This window comes from Podarcis cretensis (assembly GCF_951804945.1).
Source record: "Podarcis cretensis genome assembly, chromosome: 11".
In the NCBI taxonomy this organism is placed as follows: Eukaryota; Metazoa; Chordata; class Lepidosauria; order Squamata; family Lacertidae; genus Podarcis; species Podarcis cretensis.
Genome location: NC_137180.1, coordinates 46,442,940 through 46,460,306, shown reverse-complemented (window position 1 = coordinate 46,460,306; position 17,367 = coordinate 46,442,940). Strand labels below are relative to the sequence as shown.

General features: G+C 44.7%; 1 protein-coding gene across 2 annotated transcripts; it reads left to right on the top strand.

Moving 5' to 3' along the window:
• Positions 1-1,226: 1,226 nt before the first annotated feature.
• ZNF131 (zinc finger protein 131) lies at positions 1,227-17,107 on the top strand. 2 transcript variants are annotated; one of them, XM_079994887.1, is made up of 7 exons: positions 1,227-1,370; positions 4,239-4,377; positions 5,812-5,913; positions 6,372-6,516; positions 7,068-7,756; positions 11,911-12,041; positions 15,703-17,107. In XM_079994887.1, exons 2-7 carry the CDS (start codon positions 4,254-4,256, stop codon positions 16,360-16,362), a joined length of 1,851 nt encoding a protein of 616 aa, XP_079851013.1. In that variant the 5' UTR covers positions 1,227-1,370; positions 4,239-4,253; the 3' UTR covers positions 16,363-17,107. The 2 variants fall into 2 exon arrangements, with proteins under 2 accessions (XP_079851013.1, XP_079851012.1); XM_079994886.1 differs by having other exon boundaries at positions 1,238-1,370; positions 4,130-4,377.
• The last annotated feature ends 260 nt before the right edge of the window (positions 17,108-17,367 follow it).

Here is a 17,367-nt window from a genome sequence, read left to right as displayed (position 1 = left end):
AATTAAGTACTTAACCTGAGGTACCACTGTACTTAGAACATGGTTATATATCCAATACTTTCTGAGGATTGCACTATCAGGGCAAAAGTAAAACATGAAGAAGTAATCTTCAGACATGTTGAAAGGTTCTTGACATTTTAAGAAATGATTTTTTTAAAGCGACAAGTTACAAAGACATTGAACATGCTTATAAATACGTTCTGTGACTTTATTATGTAAAGCTTGCATAAAATAGCCCTAAACGGCCTCAGCCCAGTATACCTGAAGGAGCGTCTCCACCCCCATCGTTCAACCTGGACACTGAGGTCCAGCACTGAAGGCCTTCTGGCGGTTCCCTCCCTGCGATAAGTGAGGTTACAAGGAACCAGGCAGAGGGCCTTCTTGGTGGTGGCACCCGCCCTGTGGAACACCCTTCCATCAGATGTCAAGGAAATAAGCAACTATCTGACTTTTAGACGACCTCTGAAAGCAGCCTTGTTTAGGGGAGTTTTTAATGTTTGATGTTTTATTCTGTTTAATATTCTGTTGGGAGCCGCCCAGAGTGATTGGGAAACCCAGCCAGATGGGTGGGGTATAAATAAATTATTATTATTATTATTACTGGAAAGAAAACCTTTTGAGATTAGAAACTAGCAATATTCATCACAAAAACATTGGAGCTTGATTAAAAGGAGATCTTGAGCACATGCTTGGTTGTGTACTTTTTGAAGTGTTTTGTTTATTGTTTTATGGCTTTTGTTGTTTGTAATTATGTAAATCTTTTCATACTGTAAGCCATCTTGAGCATGGTTTTAACTACGGAAAGGCGGCACACCGAATAAAATTGTGGTAAAGACATGTTTGCCAAACAGGACACGTCTCTTTGTCGAATTTTCTGTTGAAGAGAGAACGTTTTATAATAAATGTGATTTCTTCTTCCAATAACTCTCCCAGTATGTCCAGGTGTTGTTTTGCATCCATTAGAATTAGATAATACGTATTCACAAATAGCAAAATGATGCCAAATATTAAGCAGAGTGCTTTTACTAACAGAAAGCAAGCAAGCAAGTTGCCACCTGCAACAGAGGCAGCAGCAGAAACAGCAGCGCGGCTCCTACTACGACTACCGGCATGCATCTCGCGGCACAGCGAATGGGACTCGGGCAGCCGCTCAAAGCAGGCACCTCAAAACTCCCATCATGCACTTGGGCCCGCCAATTTCCCTAGAGCGCCCCGGCAGGTAAAGGAGGTCAACGAGCTCGCCATTTCCGGCGCGCGGTGCAGGACGGGAATGCGAGTAGCGCTATTGGCCGGCGCTTGCCCCGCTTTTCGGCAAGCAGGAAGCGATAGCGGCGGCTGAGGCGGCTCGGCGGGGCGGGAGGCTCCTCCGGGTGAGTGTTTCTCGGACCCTTCCGATTTTCTCGAGGTCGGCGCTCGCCTCTGGCCGAGGCTGGCGTCGAGAAGGGATCGATTTAATGCGCGATTTGATGACGTAATAACGGCTCTGGAGACAGGGCCGCCGCCGGGGTTGCGCCGGTCTGTGCGCCGGCTGCCTTATGGCGTCTTTCCGCCCGCGCCGGCCAGTGCGGGGACCTCCCGCTCCGTTCTCATTTTTCCCCTTCAGGGAGGCCCTTTCGCTTCTCGTCGCCCCTCGACGGTTAGGCCTTCCGCTTAGCCCGCTTTAGCAGCTCATTGGCCCGCTTCTCTACCTTCCAGTGCTGCGATTGGCTGGCTGGCCGATGATTGACGTGCGTGCCCCCAGTGGACTCCAGTGCCGTGTGGCTCTCCTAAGGAGAGATGCTTCTGAGCCTGTTTGAGGGGCACGTTCTGCTCCTGGGGTCTCCTGGCTTCTAAGCTAGGAAAGCAGCAGGGCTTTTATTGCAGCTTAAGAGGTGTTATCATTTCTTGCCGGAAATAAGAGCTGCCTTTTCATTTAAGAAACTCAAGGTAGCTGACAGCAGCATCAAACCATAATTTAGTAGTGGTTAAGATTCAAAAGAAGCTTTTTTTTTTTTTAAAGGAACCTGGCCCTTGTCAAAAAGCAGTTTTGTCTTCAAGACAGGACTGAGAGCAGAGAATCGCAGCTCTTCCAAAGCCTTCCCATCGACCTCCTGAATGGAGCTTGCAGAGTACAGTTTGAGAAACTTTGCATTAGAGTCCAGTGGATGTAGCATGTGATACTTATTTGACAGAGAGAAATAAGCCTGCGGCACGTGGTTGCAGACCTCATCACACACATGACTACAGAGAGAATCCATGGTAAACAGCTGTGAAGTGCAGCACAGCAGTGACATTTCGATGCAAAATCAAATGTACGCAATGATGCATGAGACAGTTGGGTTCCCTGGGTGATGAAATACAGGAAACCTGTATTCTGATTTTTTTTAAAACACAGCAATCCTAATGGGGCAGAAGCCTGACACATCCAAAGTCCTGCCCTGTACTGTGGCCCCCTCTCCCCACTCTTATTTTTCATTTTCTGTTCCATTGGTTCCTGGAGTTGGTGTACTTCTGTTTCCCCCGTTTGCTAGCAGGGGGTGGCCAATGAAGGAGACTGCATCAAATTCCCCCAACATGCCCTGATATGCCCCATACCTCCTTTGAGCTCAACATCTCTTGAGTACCAACAGCACTGGAATACTATTTTTACCTCAGGATCTTCAAATTGGTGTTTGTTATCCTGGCTATTACAAATTTGAAATAATCTCTCATTTGGATGATCCCAGGCCCTGCTGAAGCAAGAGACCTGGCTTGAGTCCGTGCCTGGATGGCACTGAGAACTTAGTACAGTGGTGCCTCGCAAGACGAAATTAATCTGTTCTGTGAGGCTCTTCGTATAGCGGTTTTATCGTCTTGCGAAGCGAGCCCATTGACAGCTTAGCGGATTAGCGCTATTAGCGGTTTAGCGGCTTTTAGCGATCAGCTGTTAAGCGGCTTATCAGCGGATCAGCTAATAAGCGGCTTAGCGGCTTAGGAAAAGGGGGGGGGAAAGGGGGGAAAACCTGCAGGAACTCGCAAGACATTTTCGTCTTGCGAAGCAAGCCCATAGGGAAATTTGTTTTGCGAAGCGCCTCCAAAACGGAAAACCCTTTCGTCTAGCGGGTTTTCCGTCTTGCGAGGCGTTCGTCTTGCGGGGCACCACTGTATACATACGGCACCTTGAATTCCATGATGGAGGAACAGGGGGATATAAACATAATGAACATTCCTAAATACTTCCTAGCTGTATGGAATTGAGCCATAGAAAAGTGGCAATCGTACCACCATGCACAGTGGTACCTTAATTCGTTCCGGCAGTGCGTTCTTAACCTGAAACTGTTCTTAACCTGAAGCACCACTTTAGCTAATGGGGTCTCCTGTCGCCACACCGCCGGAGCCCGATTTCTGTTCTTATCCTGAAGCAAAATTCTTAGCCTGAAGCACTATTTCTGGGTTAGCGGAGTGTGTAGCCTGAAGCGTATGTAACCCAAGATACCACTGTATGTGGGTGTATAGTTTATCTGTATGTATGTACATACTGTCTATGTACTGTGTGTGCTTGTACAGAATCTGATCCCATTTTAGTTTTAACTTCCAGTAATCCATCATCTTAGTGCATTATGTACAGCTTGCAACCCTAAAACCTGTTTAGCTACTCTCTGGGCTCCTGTGGCCACACAAGCTCCAAATGCATAATTTCTTTTCTTTCTATGCCTCTGCTCTCTTGTCTGTAGCATTGGCAATATAAATGCATGTTGCCCATGATTCGGATGAATGAAACACTTAGTTAAAGGAGGTAATGAAAACCTAGCCTGTTCTGTTTTTAAAAAGAAAACCTTAAAAGTTAAGAAATGCAGGTGCTTCACGTTCCTATGGCTGGAAACCAAAATCTCCTGCCATACAACAGTGTTTTTCTCTCCAATAATCCACACCTTTTCTTACTGCCATCACTTCCTTTCTCCTCAACTGATAGTGTTTCTCTGCTGCTGTTGGCTTCCTTGGTTCTATTGTGACTGGGGTTCTTCATCTCCCCTTGTACCATGGGCTTCATAATGTCGTTCAGCTATCTATGCACTGTGTTTTTATATACTGAGTCTTGTATTTGCTATAGCTTCTCCAGATGTGGTAGGTGTAATACTGTGTGCTTCTAACTTTACTCATCGTTTTATAGGACCCGCTTCTGAGTCTGGATACCTATTGCTGATGAATATCCTTGCTTACTGTAACCATTTATGGCTATGGACTGTGGAGTTCTCATTACGACTGATGATCTTTCCTAGACAAATCTATTAGCCATGGAAGCTGAAGAGACGATGGAATGCATTCAGGAATTTCCAGAACATTACAAAGTAATGTTGGACAGACTGAATGAACAGCGGGAGCAGGATCAATTCACAGACATCACTTTGATTGTGGATGGTATGTCGTGACGCAAACTGGGTCTCTCACAAACATATTGTCCATAATTTGAATTAAGGCACAAGGCATCTGGACTTAAGCCACTTCAGTTTCATTGAAGCTGAGTGACGGTCAACTGAAATTCGAATACCATGGCTTGTTTCGTTTACAGCTTTAGGCCACTTACATATACACCTGCCTAGGTTGCAGTCCCATTCAGCTCAGGACTTAAAATTCCCAATTGACTGGCTTAAGATCAGGCTGCACAAATATTGTAGAAGGCAAAACATTTTTCTGCTTGTTTTATTATATGTATTACCACCACCTTTCACAATTTAAAATGATTTTTCTGATAATTGAATCTATTTTGCAAGAGTATGCAGCAAACTGAAATGCTGAATTCTTCCGTAAATCATTTGATAAAATAGATTTGTGCACTGTATTAGTTTGTGAAGAAACTGGATGCTGCATTCTCTTCCCTCTCACCCATCCAAAGTCCACATTCAGTGGCGTAGCTAGCTGCTTGGGCACCCGGGGCGGCACAAATGCCCTGCACCCGGGGCTGGGGCAGAGCATGCTGCGCGGAACCTCCACGTAGCCTGCAAGCCCCACATTGCTGTTTCGGGCAGCGCGGAGCCTGCAGCTGCCTGAGTCACCATGTCACTCCCCAAGAGAGACATGTGGCTTGGGCTCGCTGCAGGGCAGGCTCCGCAGTCACCCCCCTCAGTGATGACACCCGGAGCAGCCTACTGCACCCCCCTTCCTAAGCCACCATCCACATCCCATCCTGATGTGCTTTTTCATAACATTCAGTACAGTCGTACCTTGGGTTGAAGTAGCTTCGGGTTGAGCATTTTCACAGTGACCCAGAAGTAACCGAGCGCGTTACTTCTGGGTTTCGCCGCTCGTGCATGTGCAGACGCTCAAAATGACGTCATGCATGTGTGGAAGCAGCGAATCGTGACGCGCAGATGCGGGTTGTGTTCGCTTCAGGATGTGAATGGGGCTCTGGAACGGATCCCATTCGCATCCAGAGGTACTACTGTACGTGCAATCCTCATTTTGCACAGGAGTTAGGTTCTGGGGTCCCACGCATTTCGGTGGGCCCACGTAAAGTGTTGCACCCTGCCCCCATTCCAACCTTTTAGGGTCACTTCTAGGTTCAGCACTGTGCGTGCCTCCACGATCACACACCAGTCAGACGTGCATAAAACAGTTGTTGCCTGTGTTGTTAAATCACCATGTCCAAATGAGACCTCCACTAAAGAGGTCTAAATACCTAGTGTGTTTAGATCTACTGTTTGGCATGAAATTTGGAGACACATACTCTGTGGGAAGACTTGACACTGCAGTGTTCTTGGTCTTGTTAATATAGAAGGCTGTATATTAAAATGTTTTCCTCTCCACTATCACCATCTAACATATATTTATATCCAGTTCTTTCTCTCCTCCTAGGTCACCATTTTAAAGCTCATAAAGCTGTTCTTGCTGCCTGTAGCCAGTTTTTCTACAAATTCTTCCAAGACTTCACTCAGGAACCTCTAGTAGAGATAGAAGGTAACTTGCTGATTCTGTTAGATCCAGAACTCTTGCATGAAAAGAACTAAGAAAACAAAAACCCTGCTATGTCTCTTTCACTTGTCTTCCCATTCTCATAGGCATACTTTCAGTTTAGGACTAAGAGATATTTTCCTGGGAAGTGTTTCATTCTAGTCATATCCCACCAGTTCTTAGGTCTAGATCATATAACAAAGTGGAATGGGGTTAATACATGTACACATTACGTTCAATTATTGAATGCTGAGAGCAGACAGCAGGAAGTGGCCATAAAACATAGCCCGGCTAGTTGTTGAAAATGATGCTTCAATGCTTTTAATGCTGTGAACCGCCCTGAGATCTTTGGATGAAGGGCAGTATACAAATTTAATTAATAATAATAAGGCAGTTGTTTAGGTATTTACTAGCAAAGCCTCTTTGCAAAGCCTAGGTTTCATTTTGTTCTTTGCTATCATTAGGTGTAAGTAACATGGCATTTCGTCACTTAATTGAGTTCACGTACACCGCCAAGCTGATGGTGCAAGGGGAAGAGGAAGCAAGTGATGTCTGGAAAGCAGCGGAGTATCTTCAGATGCTGGAAGCCATTAAAGCACTCGAAATCAGGTGAGTGTGGTTTCTCAGAGGACTGTGCCTTGGGAAGGCATGTTAGAACTATCTTTACCCGATTTACTTGATGCACTGGCCAGGTTCTCTTCTTGTTGGCTTTCCATGATCATGACTACTGCATCATCCTGTGGTCTTCATGATAAATAAGTGGGTCTGTTCTGGAAGCTTCAGCCACTGCAGAATGCTACAGCCAGACTCATGATAGAAATTGCTGCAAGCAAAGGTTGCTGCTGTTAAAAGACCTGGTTCAAGGTTCTTTTACTAGGGTACAAAGTGCTGAACAACTTAGGCCCAGGATGATTTAAGTACCGCCTTACCCCCTATGTCCCAGGGCACAGGATCATGCTCTCCTTCCCTTTAGGAGCATAAATTCCTGCCACTAGGTCTAACTTACATCTTCAGCAACAGTGAACTGTATTTGGAATAGCCAGTTTTCTCATTTAAAGCTGGCTACGGATTCTGAATTAAAATGAGAAGCCTGGTTAGCCTTAAGTGCAACAGAACTGCCCTTTGGATGTTATGCACTGTGTTGTGTATAATTTTTCTAGGAACAAAGAAAATTCATTACCGCCCGAATCGGATCAGGCAGAAGATAAGAGTGTAGCCAAAAAGAGGAAGATAGCAGAGACCTCCAATGTTATTACTGAAACACTGCCCTGCGCAGAATCTGAGCCTGTTGAAATTGAGGTGGAGATTACAGAAGGGGCTATCGATGTGGAAGAAAATAACGTTGAAGCACTTGAGGAGGTCGCTTCTGCTGAACAGTCGATAAAGTACATACAAACCACGGGTACATCAGATGAGTCTGCTCTGGCTCTCCTGGCAGATATTACAAGCAAGTTCCGCCATGGGGAGAGGAAAAGTGAAATTCAGGAAGAGTGTGACGACGGATCTGATCCAACAGGCAAGCAGGTGGAAGGCATTGAGATAATGGAACTTCAGTTGTCGCACGTCAACAATCTTTTCCACTGTGAAAAGTGCAACCGTACATTTAAGTTGTTTTACCACTTTAAGGAGCACATGAAAACGCACTCCACAGAAACTTACAAGTGTGACCTATGCAACAAAAGGTACCTGCGTGAGAGTGCATTGAAGCAGCACCTTACCTGTTACCACCTTGATGAAGGTGGTGCTAACAAGAAGCAGAGACCTGGCAAAAAAATACATGTCTGTCAGTACTGCGATAAGCAGTTTGACCACTTTGGACATTTCAAAGAGCACCTTCGGAAGCACACAGGTAACTGCAGTTCCCTTCCCCCTTCCAGTTGCAGACAATTCACACCACTTTCTGTGGTTCTCGCCTCCCCACAGTGATTCTGACCGTAACATTTTGTACAGCCTTCATTGGTAGTGGAATAAGAATGGTGTAAATGTTGATTAAAGCCTTTATAAATGGAAGGTAATCTAGGAACCATTTAAGGCTGGCCTGCATAACTTGCCACCCACCCAAATGTCAGTTGATTCTATTATTATTATTATTATTATTATTATTATTATTATTATTTAAAGCTCTTTGTAGAGGAAACTCTGTTCCAAGGCCTCTGGCAAGCACAGAGAACTTTTCAAGATAGGCTGAGGCTTGCCTTGCTTGCACAGAGATCTGGATAAGGATAAAAATAGCCCAGCTTCTTTTTTTTACTCAAACCGCTGCATGTATCAGGGACTGCTCCGAGGCCTTAGAGGACACTATTAGTTGCTTAGCTGTGCTTTTTGATCCTGGGATTTTAGCATGTTTCTCCCAATCAGAAAGCAGCAAGATAGCACCCAAGTTTTGTTGTGTGTCTGTGGTTGTTAGAGGATGGGAATCAATCATCTCTTGCATATTGCTCCTTCATCAAAATGACACTGTCTCTTGGAAGGGTCTCCCTGTCCCTCAACCAATTTCAATAGGTACAGTACACATTGGCGAATACAAAGTGAAAATGGTGGAAGGAAAATGTGCCTTTTTGTGTCTTCAGTGTTGGATCAGAAGTACTGGGGATGTGGCTTTTTCAACCCATTGTCAAATTTATTTGTTTATTGGTCAGTTGTACAGTTTTGCATAATAATGTTCTACTTTGATAGAAAATATACTGCATGATGACATCAGACTTGGTATCTATGGATTTGGGAACACATAATGGACATGGATCTGGAAAAACTCTGGCCCGGTCAAGTTTGAGCTGCCTCCCCCAGGCCTATATCTGGCTTCGTTACTAGTTTGTGTTTAGCCATCCTCAACTTGGTGCCCCCTCCTGAGAGATTTGGACTACAGCTTCCATTATTCTTGACTAATAGACATGTTGGTTGAGGCTGATGGGAGTTTGTAATCCAAAGCCTCTGGAGGGCTCTAGGTTGGAGAAGGCTAACTCAGTTCTAATTTTTCATTGAAATGCCCCCTTTATAGGACTGCGTGTATTCACAAATTCATCACACAAGCATAGTAAAGGTAAAGGGACCCCTGACCATTAGGTCCAGTCGTGACCGACTCTGGGGTTGCAGCGCTCATCTCGCTTTATTGGCCAAGGAAGCCGGCGTACAGCTTCCAGGTCATGTGGCCAGCATGACTAAGCCGCTTCTGGCAAACCAGAGCAGTGCACGGAAACGCCGTTTATCTTCCCGCCGGAGTGGTACCTATTTATCTACTTGCACTTTGACGTGCTTTCGAACTGCTAGGTTGGCAGGAGTCACACAAGCATAGCATTTGTTAAAGAAGGAGAAACTAGTTGGATAGCCTTGGATTGTGCGGAGAAGGGAGAATTTGTTGTGACAGAAGAGATGGAGAAGGATGAACGGGTGGATATTTTGAGTGTACTGAATTGGGAAGAAGAGTTAGGAGGATAATGTGGGTTTTCCTTTGGCTTTAATGCTAGTTAGTGAGTTAGAATGAGCAAAGAATATATTAGGAATTATTTGTGAAGTGCTTCTTAAGTGCATTTTACAGATGGATAATCTCAGGCTGCACTTGAAATGATGACGTATATAGTGTTAAAGTTGCATGAGCAACCGATCGGAGAGGAAGAGGAGTGCAATAAAACCAATTGCCTAGGCTTGGTCAATGCTCCTAGCCCTAGGTGTATCGCCACCCAGTTATGCTTTATAACGTGAGCAGAGCTTGCTGACATAAATGAATGTGGTTGTGCCTGCAGAACTCAACCCCCCACCTTTGACAGCAATGCTCTGCACAGCAAGGCTTTCACTGGCTTTCGAAACACCACCTGTGTTTGTAAAACAGCTCCATTCATGTTGCGTGCTGCTCTTGCATCCCGGTACGCAGAGCCACAATTGGGAAAAATACAGAAGCTTAGGTGGTAGATTGTTCAGTACAGTACAGGCAGCCCCCATTTACGTGAGAGTTACATTCCAAGGCACTGTGCGCATCAGTGAAATTGTGTGCATTTGAAACACCACTGGAAAAGCCTGCAAACAGCCCGTCCTGTTCTGCCCCTTTTTGTGACACTTTTGGGTCACTTCCGGGTTTGGTGTGATATGCAGGCCCGTGGTCACAAACATATTGAATGTGTGTAAATGGAGGGTTGCCTGTAATTCAATTTGCAGTGCCCTTATTGCCGGGAACGGCTGGATTATGTATTCAAGAGACGTTTTGATTTGCAGATCTTCAGTGCCTGCATAGGTTTCTCTCTATACCACGAAAACGTGAACTTTGCTTCCTCCATAAAAATGATAGCTGAGATCAATCTGAAGTTAACAATCTTCTTTACCAGCAGTCAGACGTTGTGCAAAGCTCTGCTTAATGCGTTAAGGAAAGTATGCTTTCCCCCTAAGAAAGTTACATAAATAGCTTTAACCTATCTGTTCTTTTTGTGTATCAAGATCTACAATGTGCACTGACTGCAGTGTGCATTATATTTCATTTGGTGTCTAACCTTAGACTAGGTACTAGTGTGAGTTGTTTCTCCACAGCACTGCTGAATGGTTTAGGAGATAATGCAATAGATGAATGGGAAACCCTTCACAATTTGCAAGGGGTATTATTATTATTATTATTATTATTAAACACTTCAGTAAGATGTAAGTTATAAATCCTGCTCAGTGTCACTTAGAAAGGGAAAGCGTTCAGCTTCTATATCCAGGAATGTTGAGCCCTCCAATGGCTCCAGTGGGAGACAAGCATGCTGCGCACATAATAAAAAATTTAAATGATGCATAACGAATCCATGATTATCAGGGCAGAATTGCATGTCATGAAGCAGCACACAGTTATCAAATAGTGATTTCCCTATAAGGTGAATAGTGTGAATGGGAAAATTATGCAGGAGAGAATTGCCAAATGCAGATGTGCACTGAATGAGCCTGTTCCTCACTTGTGCCAGTTCTCTGCTGCAAATGCATCTCTGGTGGGCTCTGAAGCTTGACATAAACCTGACTGTGTGGGGAGTGGCCTGGGGTGTGTGTCTGTGTCAGCATTTGCAAGGGAAGATTGGAGACATTCAACATCCCTCTCCCAAATGCCACACTTGTATTACTTTCACAAACAGTATTTGGGGAAAACTTCTTGCCAAGGTAGCATGTAATTCCACCTTATAGCCTTACCTGCTTTTACCTGTGAATGAGCCACATTGGGCACGGCGGTGATTGTTTCCTGTGCCATCTTATTTGCTGTGCTCTTAAGGGTGGGCTATAAAAGGGAATAGATGAATCTATGAGGGGATAGGAATGTTCTTGGCTAATAGCCGCAGCAGATCATCTGTTTTCAGAGATGGACGGATAATCAGGGATGTTGCTCCGTTTATGAACACAGCAACCTAGACGGCTAATATCACAAGATAGAAAGATGGCCCTGCTTAGTAGTCTAATATCACTGATCTAACCCTACTTAGCAGGTGGCGCTGTGGGTAAAAGCCTCAGCGCCTAGGGCTTACCGATCGAAAGGTCGGCGGTTCGAATCCCTGCGGCGGGGTGCGCTCCCGTCGTTCGGTCCCAGCGCCTGCCAACCTAGCAGTTCGAAAGCACCCTCGGGTGCAAGTAGATAAATAGGGACCGCTTACTAGCGGGAAGGTAAACGGCGTTTCCGTGTGCGGCTCTGGCTCTGGCTCTGGCTCTGGCCAGAGCAGCGATGTCACGCTGGCCACGTGACCCGGAAGTGTCTCCGGACAGCGCTGGCCCCTGGCCTCTTAAGTGAGATGGGCGCACAACCCCAGAGTCTGTCAAGACTGGCCCGTACGGGCAGGGGTACCTTTACCTTTACCTTTTTAACCCTACTTAGTAGTCCCTAAACTCTTTATTCTTGTACTTCTACTCCTCTTGGATACCTGACGTTCGGGAATGGGAAACTGGCAAAATCCCACCTAATTACGGGGGTGGGGAGGTGAGTTTGTAACAGTGAAAAAGCTGAACCTGAGGCAACCTGATTTTCATTTTTTGGTCATGCCTTGATATTTGCCTTGATAGGTGAAAAACCATTTGAGTGTCCAAACTGCCGTGAACGTTTTGCTCGAAACAGCACACTCAAATGCCACCTGACAGCATGCCAGTCCAGCGCTGGTGCTAAAAAGGGACGGAAGAAACTTTATGAATGTCAGGTATGTAATTTTGCCCATTGTGATTCTGGTCTAGCGAATTTGATCATGTAGACAGCCTGTGTTGTCGACAAGGTGGCCGGGGCGGGGTTGTGGGAGCTGATCTCCAGTTTGGGTTTGCTGCAGAACACTTAGGACTGGGTTGTTGCAGCAACATGTGGTGCTAAGCTACACAGGACCCTGTAGTAATAGTTAGAAGCCTGGAGCCCTTAAAGTGTCAGAAGAGAAGAGAGATGTGTCAAAGCCATTCTCCCTGTTTTCAGAGTTTATCTTAAAGTTGTTTGTGTAAAGCCCATGCTGATAGCTGAATTGGTTTTAACTGAAATAGTACTCTTTCTTCTCAGTGCTTTAATATAATAGTTTGTTGTTTCTCCAAAATTTAATGCTGGGGTGTGAGTGAAGATCCACTTGGACTAATTGCAATGGGGATGTTTTTGGACCTAGTATCTGCTTGTTTTTATACCATATCTAGAATTTGGTAGATAGTAAGAAATTATTCTTAGCTGCTGTAACTTTATTAAGTTCTATCTCCCCACAGTATTTTATGCAATGATGATTTATGGAGTGATGATGTTAGTAACGTCTCTTCAAATTGTGAGATTAAAGTTGGATTCTAATATACAGTCCACCAGAGAATCTTTACAGCTTATTGTATAGTATACTTTCAAATTTGGTATGAAAAAACCCTCTTGTTTTCTCATGTAGAATTGTATATTTGCTTTAATTCTTGGAGTTTTTTTTATTACAACAAATAAATTTGAGTAGAATATCTTGCGATTTTGCAAATTCAGATATGCGAGTTTGAAATGGGAAATTGATTTTTGGTAACACTGCTATTTTCAAAGTGGAGATTGTTCCAGAAAAGACTAAGTTTAATTTTCCCCACTGATACTTTGTCTTTAGCACTATGTTCATTTTTGTTGTTGTTGTTGTTGTTGTTGTTAAAGATGGGCACAGAAGCAGTTTTCCCCCCTTTATTTTATTGCTATTGCAGAAGACTAATCAATGTTATTCTTCTGGCTTTCCTTCACTTGCTTGGCAAGAGATCCTGCTTCCTCTCTTTCTGGCATGTGCTCCAGTGACAGCACCCTTAGGGGATGGCTGTTAGGTTAGGATGCCCTGCCTTTTGTGTAGCACACTTGCAGCAAAATTCTTGCAAAATGTTTGTCTGGTCATGATTAAAAAAATGTCGTTACTCTGCAGTTCACCACTTTACTACTCAATGAGCATGGGGAGCACCCACAGTCCTCCCTTGTTGGTCCTCAGACCACAGGCAGATTGCACCACAGAGATGTAATGTTTTTAAGCATTGATCTCTATAGTAAACTCTATATAAACAATTTTCCATGTTGAGTTTATATTTATTTTCTTTAAAATATTTATATACTAGATTTTGTTTCAGAGTAATTTGCAACTTTAAAAAGCAATAAAACCAAATATTAAAGATATAAGCACAGGGAGTTGGCAATGTATTAAATACCTTGAATACTGGGAGAAAGGGCTTTGTCTGGTACAGCACCTGAAAGAAACAGTTGGAACCAGGCAAAACCTTCTTGGGGAGGGAATGCCATGGAGGAAGGCCAAAAAACCAAACTTTGAGTGAATGGCTGTCAGACTAAAAGAAGCTGAGTTGCTTAGTGATAGCGCATTTGAAGATGGACAGAAGAACCTATTAAACAGCCTTGCAAAAAGCCCACAAAAGTTACAAGCATGCAGTATTTTTGCTAGCCTGCTGGGAGCTATCCCAGAAGGGATGAGAGTCCCCTCCCTCCTGCAGTAACTTGCTGCATTTCTGTGATGGGCGTGGAGAAGAAGGCTTCCCTTCTAGGACAGCCCACTTGCCCGTATTTTTCGCTCTATTGGACGCACCGGACCACAGAACGCACCTAGTTTTTAGAGGGGGAAATCAAGGGAAAAAATATTATCCCCCCCCCAGCCCCAAAGAGCAACGGACAGGCTGCGCGCTTCCTCTTTAGCCTTGAGCAGCATCTTTAGCCTTGCACAACGGGATGGATCGTGCCCGCTGTCCACTGGGGCTGGACTAGATGACTCCTGGGGTTCCCTTCCAACCCTGCAGTTCTGTGACCTCGGAAGTTGTTGGGGGTCTCCACCACTGGAGGCTTTATCTGCCTGGCGTTCTTTAGCTGTGATTCCTACATTGTGAGGGGCCTGGGCTAGATGACCCTCGGGTGGCCCTCGCAACTCTATACAGTCCTACACTTCTGCGGCAGGAGATCCACAGCCGCTTCACACAATGCCCACTCCCAGTTTTCATTGGAGAGTCATGTGGCTTCACTGTCTAGGTAGGTACCCCCCTACCTGCCACTCTTCCCTCACCCCACTTAAGCCGAGGGAATTCCTGCCCAGAGAAGCTCCCAGGTGAGGCAAGGGTTAAGATCTACCTCTGGTAAATGGCTTTGTATCCTCCCTCTTTCCCGTTTCTCTTCTTCTTCTATGCTAGTTCCTTCTCTTGTGTTTTGTTTAATCTGTTTTTATTGTATACTAAAATAAAAGCTGCAAAGTTTCCTTTTTTATAATATTCCCCCCCTCCAAACTAAAACGTTAATCTAGATAAAAACACTGATCCAGAGGAAAATAAGGGGGTGGAGAAAGGACGAAAAAAGAAAAAGAGGTAGAGATAGAGAGATTTTCAAAAAGTTAGCTTCTTTAGCCTTGTGCAGTCTCCCGCTGGAGAGGCGCGCACGGCTAAAGAGGAAGCCCGGGCAGCGAGCGGGATGGATCGCGCTCGCTGCCCGGGCTTCCTCTTTAGCCTTGCACAGCCTCCCACGGCTGGAGAGGCGCACACGGCTAAAGAGGAAGCCCGGGCAGCAAGCGCGATCCATCCCGCTCGCTGCCCGGGCTTCCTCTTTAGCCTTGCACAGCCTCCCACGACTAGAGAGATTGCGCAAGGCTTTTCTAGAGGAGGGAGAAGGGACTGACTGGCCGCGTCAGTCCCTTCTCCCTCCTGGGGAAAAGCCCGCAAGAGCCGCGCGAAGCTTGTGTGTGGCTCTTGGGGGCTTTTCCTGCTTGCCTCCCCCCCTGCATTCGCTTCATAGGACCCACTGACTTTTCCCCTTAGTTTTTAAGACGGAAAAACTGCGTCCTATGGTGCGAAAAATACGGTAGATTCTGTGCTGGCCATAGAGGAGGGATTCAGTTTTTCTCTCCTCTGCTTATCCATCCAGTCACCTGCTTCCAATTCCTTGTTACCTATAGCTGCCAGGCGAGTGCTTCAAGGCAAGGTGCATTACTATAACTTTTTTTAGAAGAGAGAAGTGTAATGATTTTACTAATGATAAAAATGTTTAAGGTGCTAAATAAGTCTTATTGCAATAGCTTTCCAAAAGACTAGATGCACATGCAGGCAGTCATTGGTTGTGTCATTCTATGGAGCTAATCCAGTGTAAGGACTGTGCAGTTCTGCATAATGCCTTTGGAGGTTCCCTTAACTATTATTTAGTTAGTTAGCGGGTTGCTTGTAACTGTGAACTGATTTATAGTTAGCCCAATTGGCTGACGCAGGGAAAGTTAGGTCCTAAGCAGTGGAATTGTTTTGTTGCCACCTGGGGTTTTAAAGAAATAAACTGAATTGAAAAGAATGGTCTGAAGACATACAATGAACTTTGGTTAGCATTACTACAGCTGTTGTGTTTTGTTCTTTCAGGTCTGCAACAGTATATTTAACAGCTGGGATCAATTCAAGGATCACTTGGTAATACACACAGGTGACAAGCCCAACCACTGTACCTTATGTGACGTGTGGTTTATGCAAGGCAGTGAACTGCGGAGGCACCTGCAAGAAATGCATAACATCACAGAACGGCTTGTGACCGAGGACATTCTTCCAGTGGACAGCAACCCAGTGGCTTCCATGACTATCATAGAGCAAGTGGAACAAGTCCATGTCCTGCCCGTAATCCAGGTCCAGGTGGATCCAGCACAAGTGACTGTAGAGCAGGTGCATCCGGATTTGATACAGAATAATCAAGTGAAAGGTGAACAAATAGCGGAGCTACAAGAGCAGGTGGAGATAAGCTACTTAGAAGTGGAGCACATTCAGACTGAGCAAAGTGCTGAAGTGCACATGGAGGAGCTAGACGTGGAGCATGTGAACCAGTTACAAATGGAAGAGGTTCAGGCGCAGCTTATAGAGGAAACTGATATAGAGCAAGTAGAATCGGGACATGTGGATCAAGGAGAGCTGGAAGCAAACCCGCCTGTTCAGGCAGAGGAGGTGGAAGCACACACAGCAGATCATGAAGAATCTGATGATTTAAAAACTCAGCCAATAGTGGATATGCAAGAGGAAAAGGTGGAAACCTAGGAAATGTTGACTGCAGTACCTGTGATTTGGAGGGTGGGGTGGGAAATGTAATACCAAACTATTTTTGTTAATTTACTTGTATGACTTTTGCACCACCAATGGATGGCTTTCTTGTATCGATGCTGTTGGGGAAGTGGACAGGTGGACCAAAGTTAGGATATTTGATTAAACTGCCCTTCTTGAGTTTTTTTTTTGGGGGGGGGATGGGGGATAACCCCCCTTTCCTAACAAACAACAAACAAAAAACAAAAAAACCACGGAACAAAGCCTATTCTAGAGATGAACAAGCTTTGTGTGAAGTTTAATAGTAGAGTTTTGCTAGATTGTACCATTTAGGTCATACTGTTGTCATTGGGAGAGTCTTCCGGAGCAAGTTCTGTTTTCTTTTCTGAGTATGAGTTTAGTGTTAAAACAGCAAGGTTCCAACATTCAGATGGATTATATAAGGACTGCAGACAATTTATCCCCTTTCCCCCTCTAATATTAATTTTTGCAGTAGCTGCAGTCTTTGCTTTATTTATCTTCTTCAGGTTAGCCACAGATCCAATTCACGCATCACAGCAAATGCAGCAGTCTCTCCTGCTTCACGCTTCCAGCGAGAGCAAAAAACCACAGCCCCTGGTTAAATGCTATGTCTGAACTGGTTAACTATGGTTTACTGTGACATGTGAACACACTCCTTGTCTTTAAGCCTGGAAGTAGATTGGTATGGAAGTAGAGTGTGTTACAGGTTTTCTTTTTGTTTTTTTTTAAAAAGAACCCTTGTGCCTTCTCACAACTAAGGAATTAAACTTCCACAAAGCTTTTAGGACATTTACAAAGCTAATGCAGAAGAGACAGTGTAGATATTGCTGTACAGTGCTTTGTAATTTTGTTTACAATTGTCAGCTACCAGGGTTTTTTGCATTACAATAAACTTAAGATGGGGGGGGGGATTAGTTCAACACGGGCAGTTTTGTTTTGATTTAAAGGGCCAATTATAATAGGAATATTTTGGCTGCATCT

Bases quoted from the DNA above. Each gene is read 5' to 3' on its own strand.
- ZNF131 (XM_079994887.1), top strand. From the start codon at position 4,254: ATGGAAGCTGAAGAGACGATGGAATGCATTCAGGAATTTCCAGAACAT. The intron at 5,914-6,371 runs GTAACTTGCTGA...TGCTATCATTAG, and splicing joins ACCTCTAGTAGAGATAGAAG to GTGTAAGTAACATGGCATTT. The intron at 7,757-11,910 runs GTAACTGCAGTT...TTGCCTTGATAG, and splicing joins GCACCTTCGGAAGCACACAG to GTGAAAAACCATTTGAGTGT.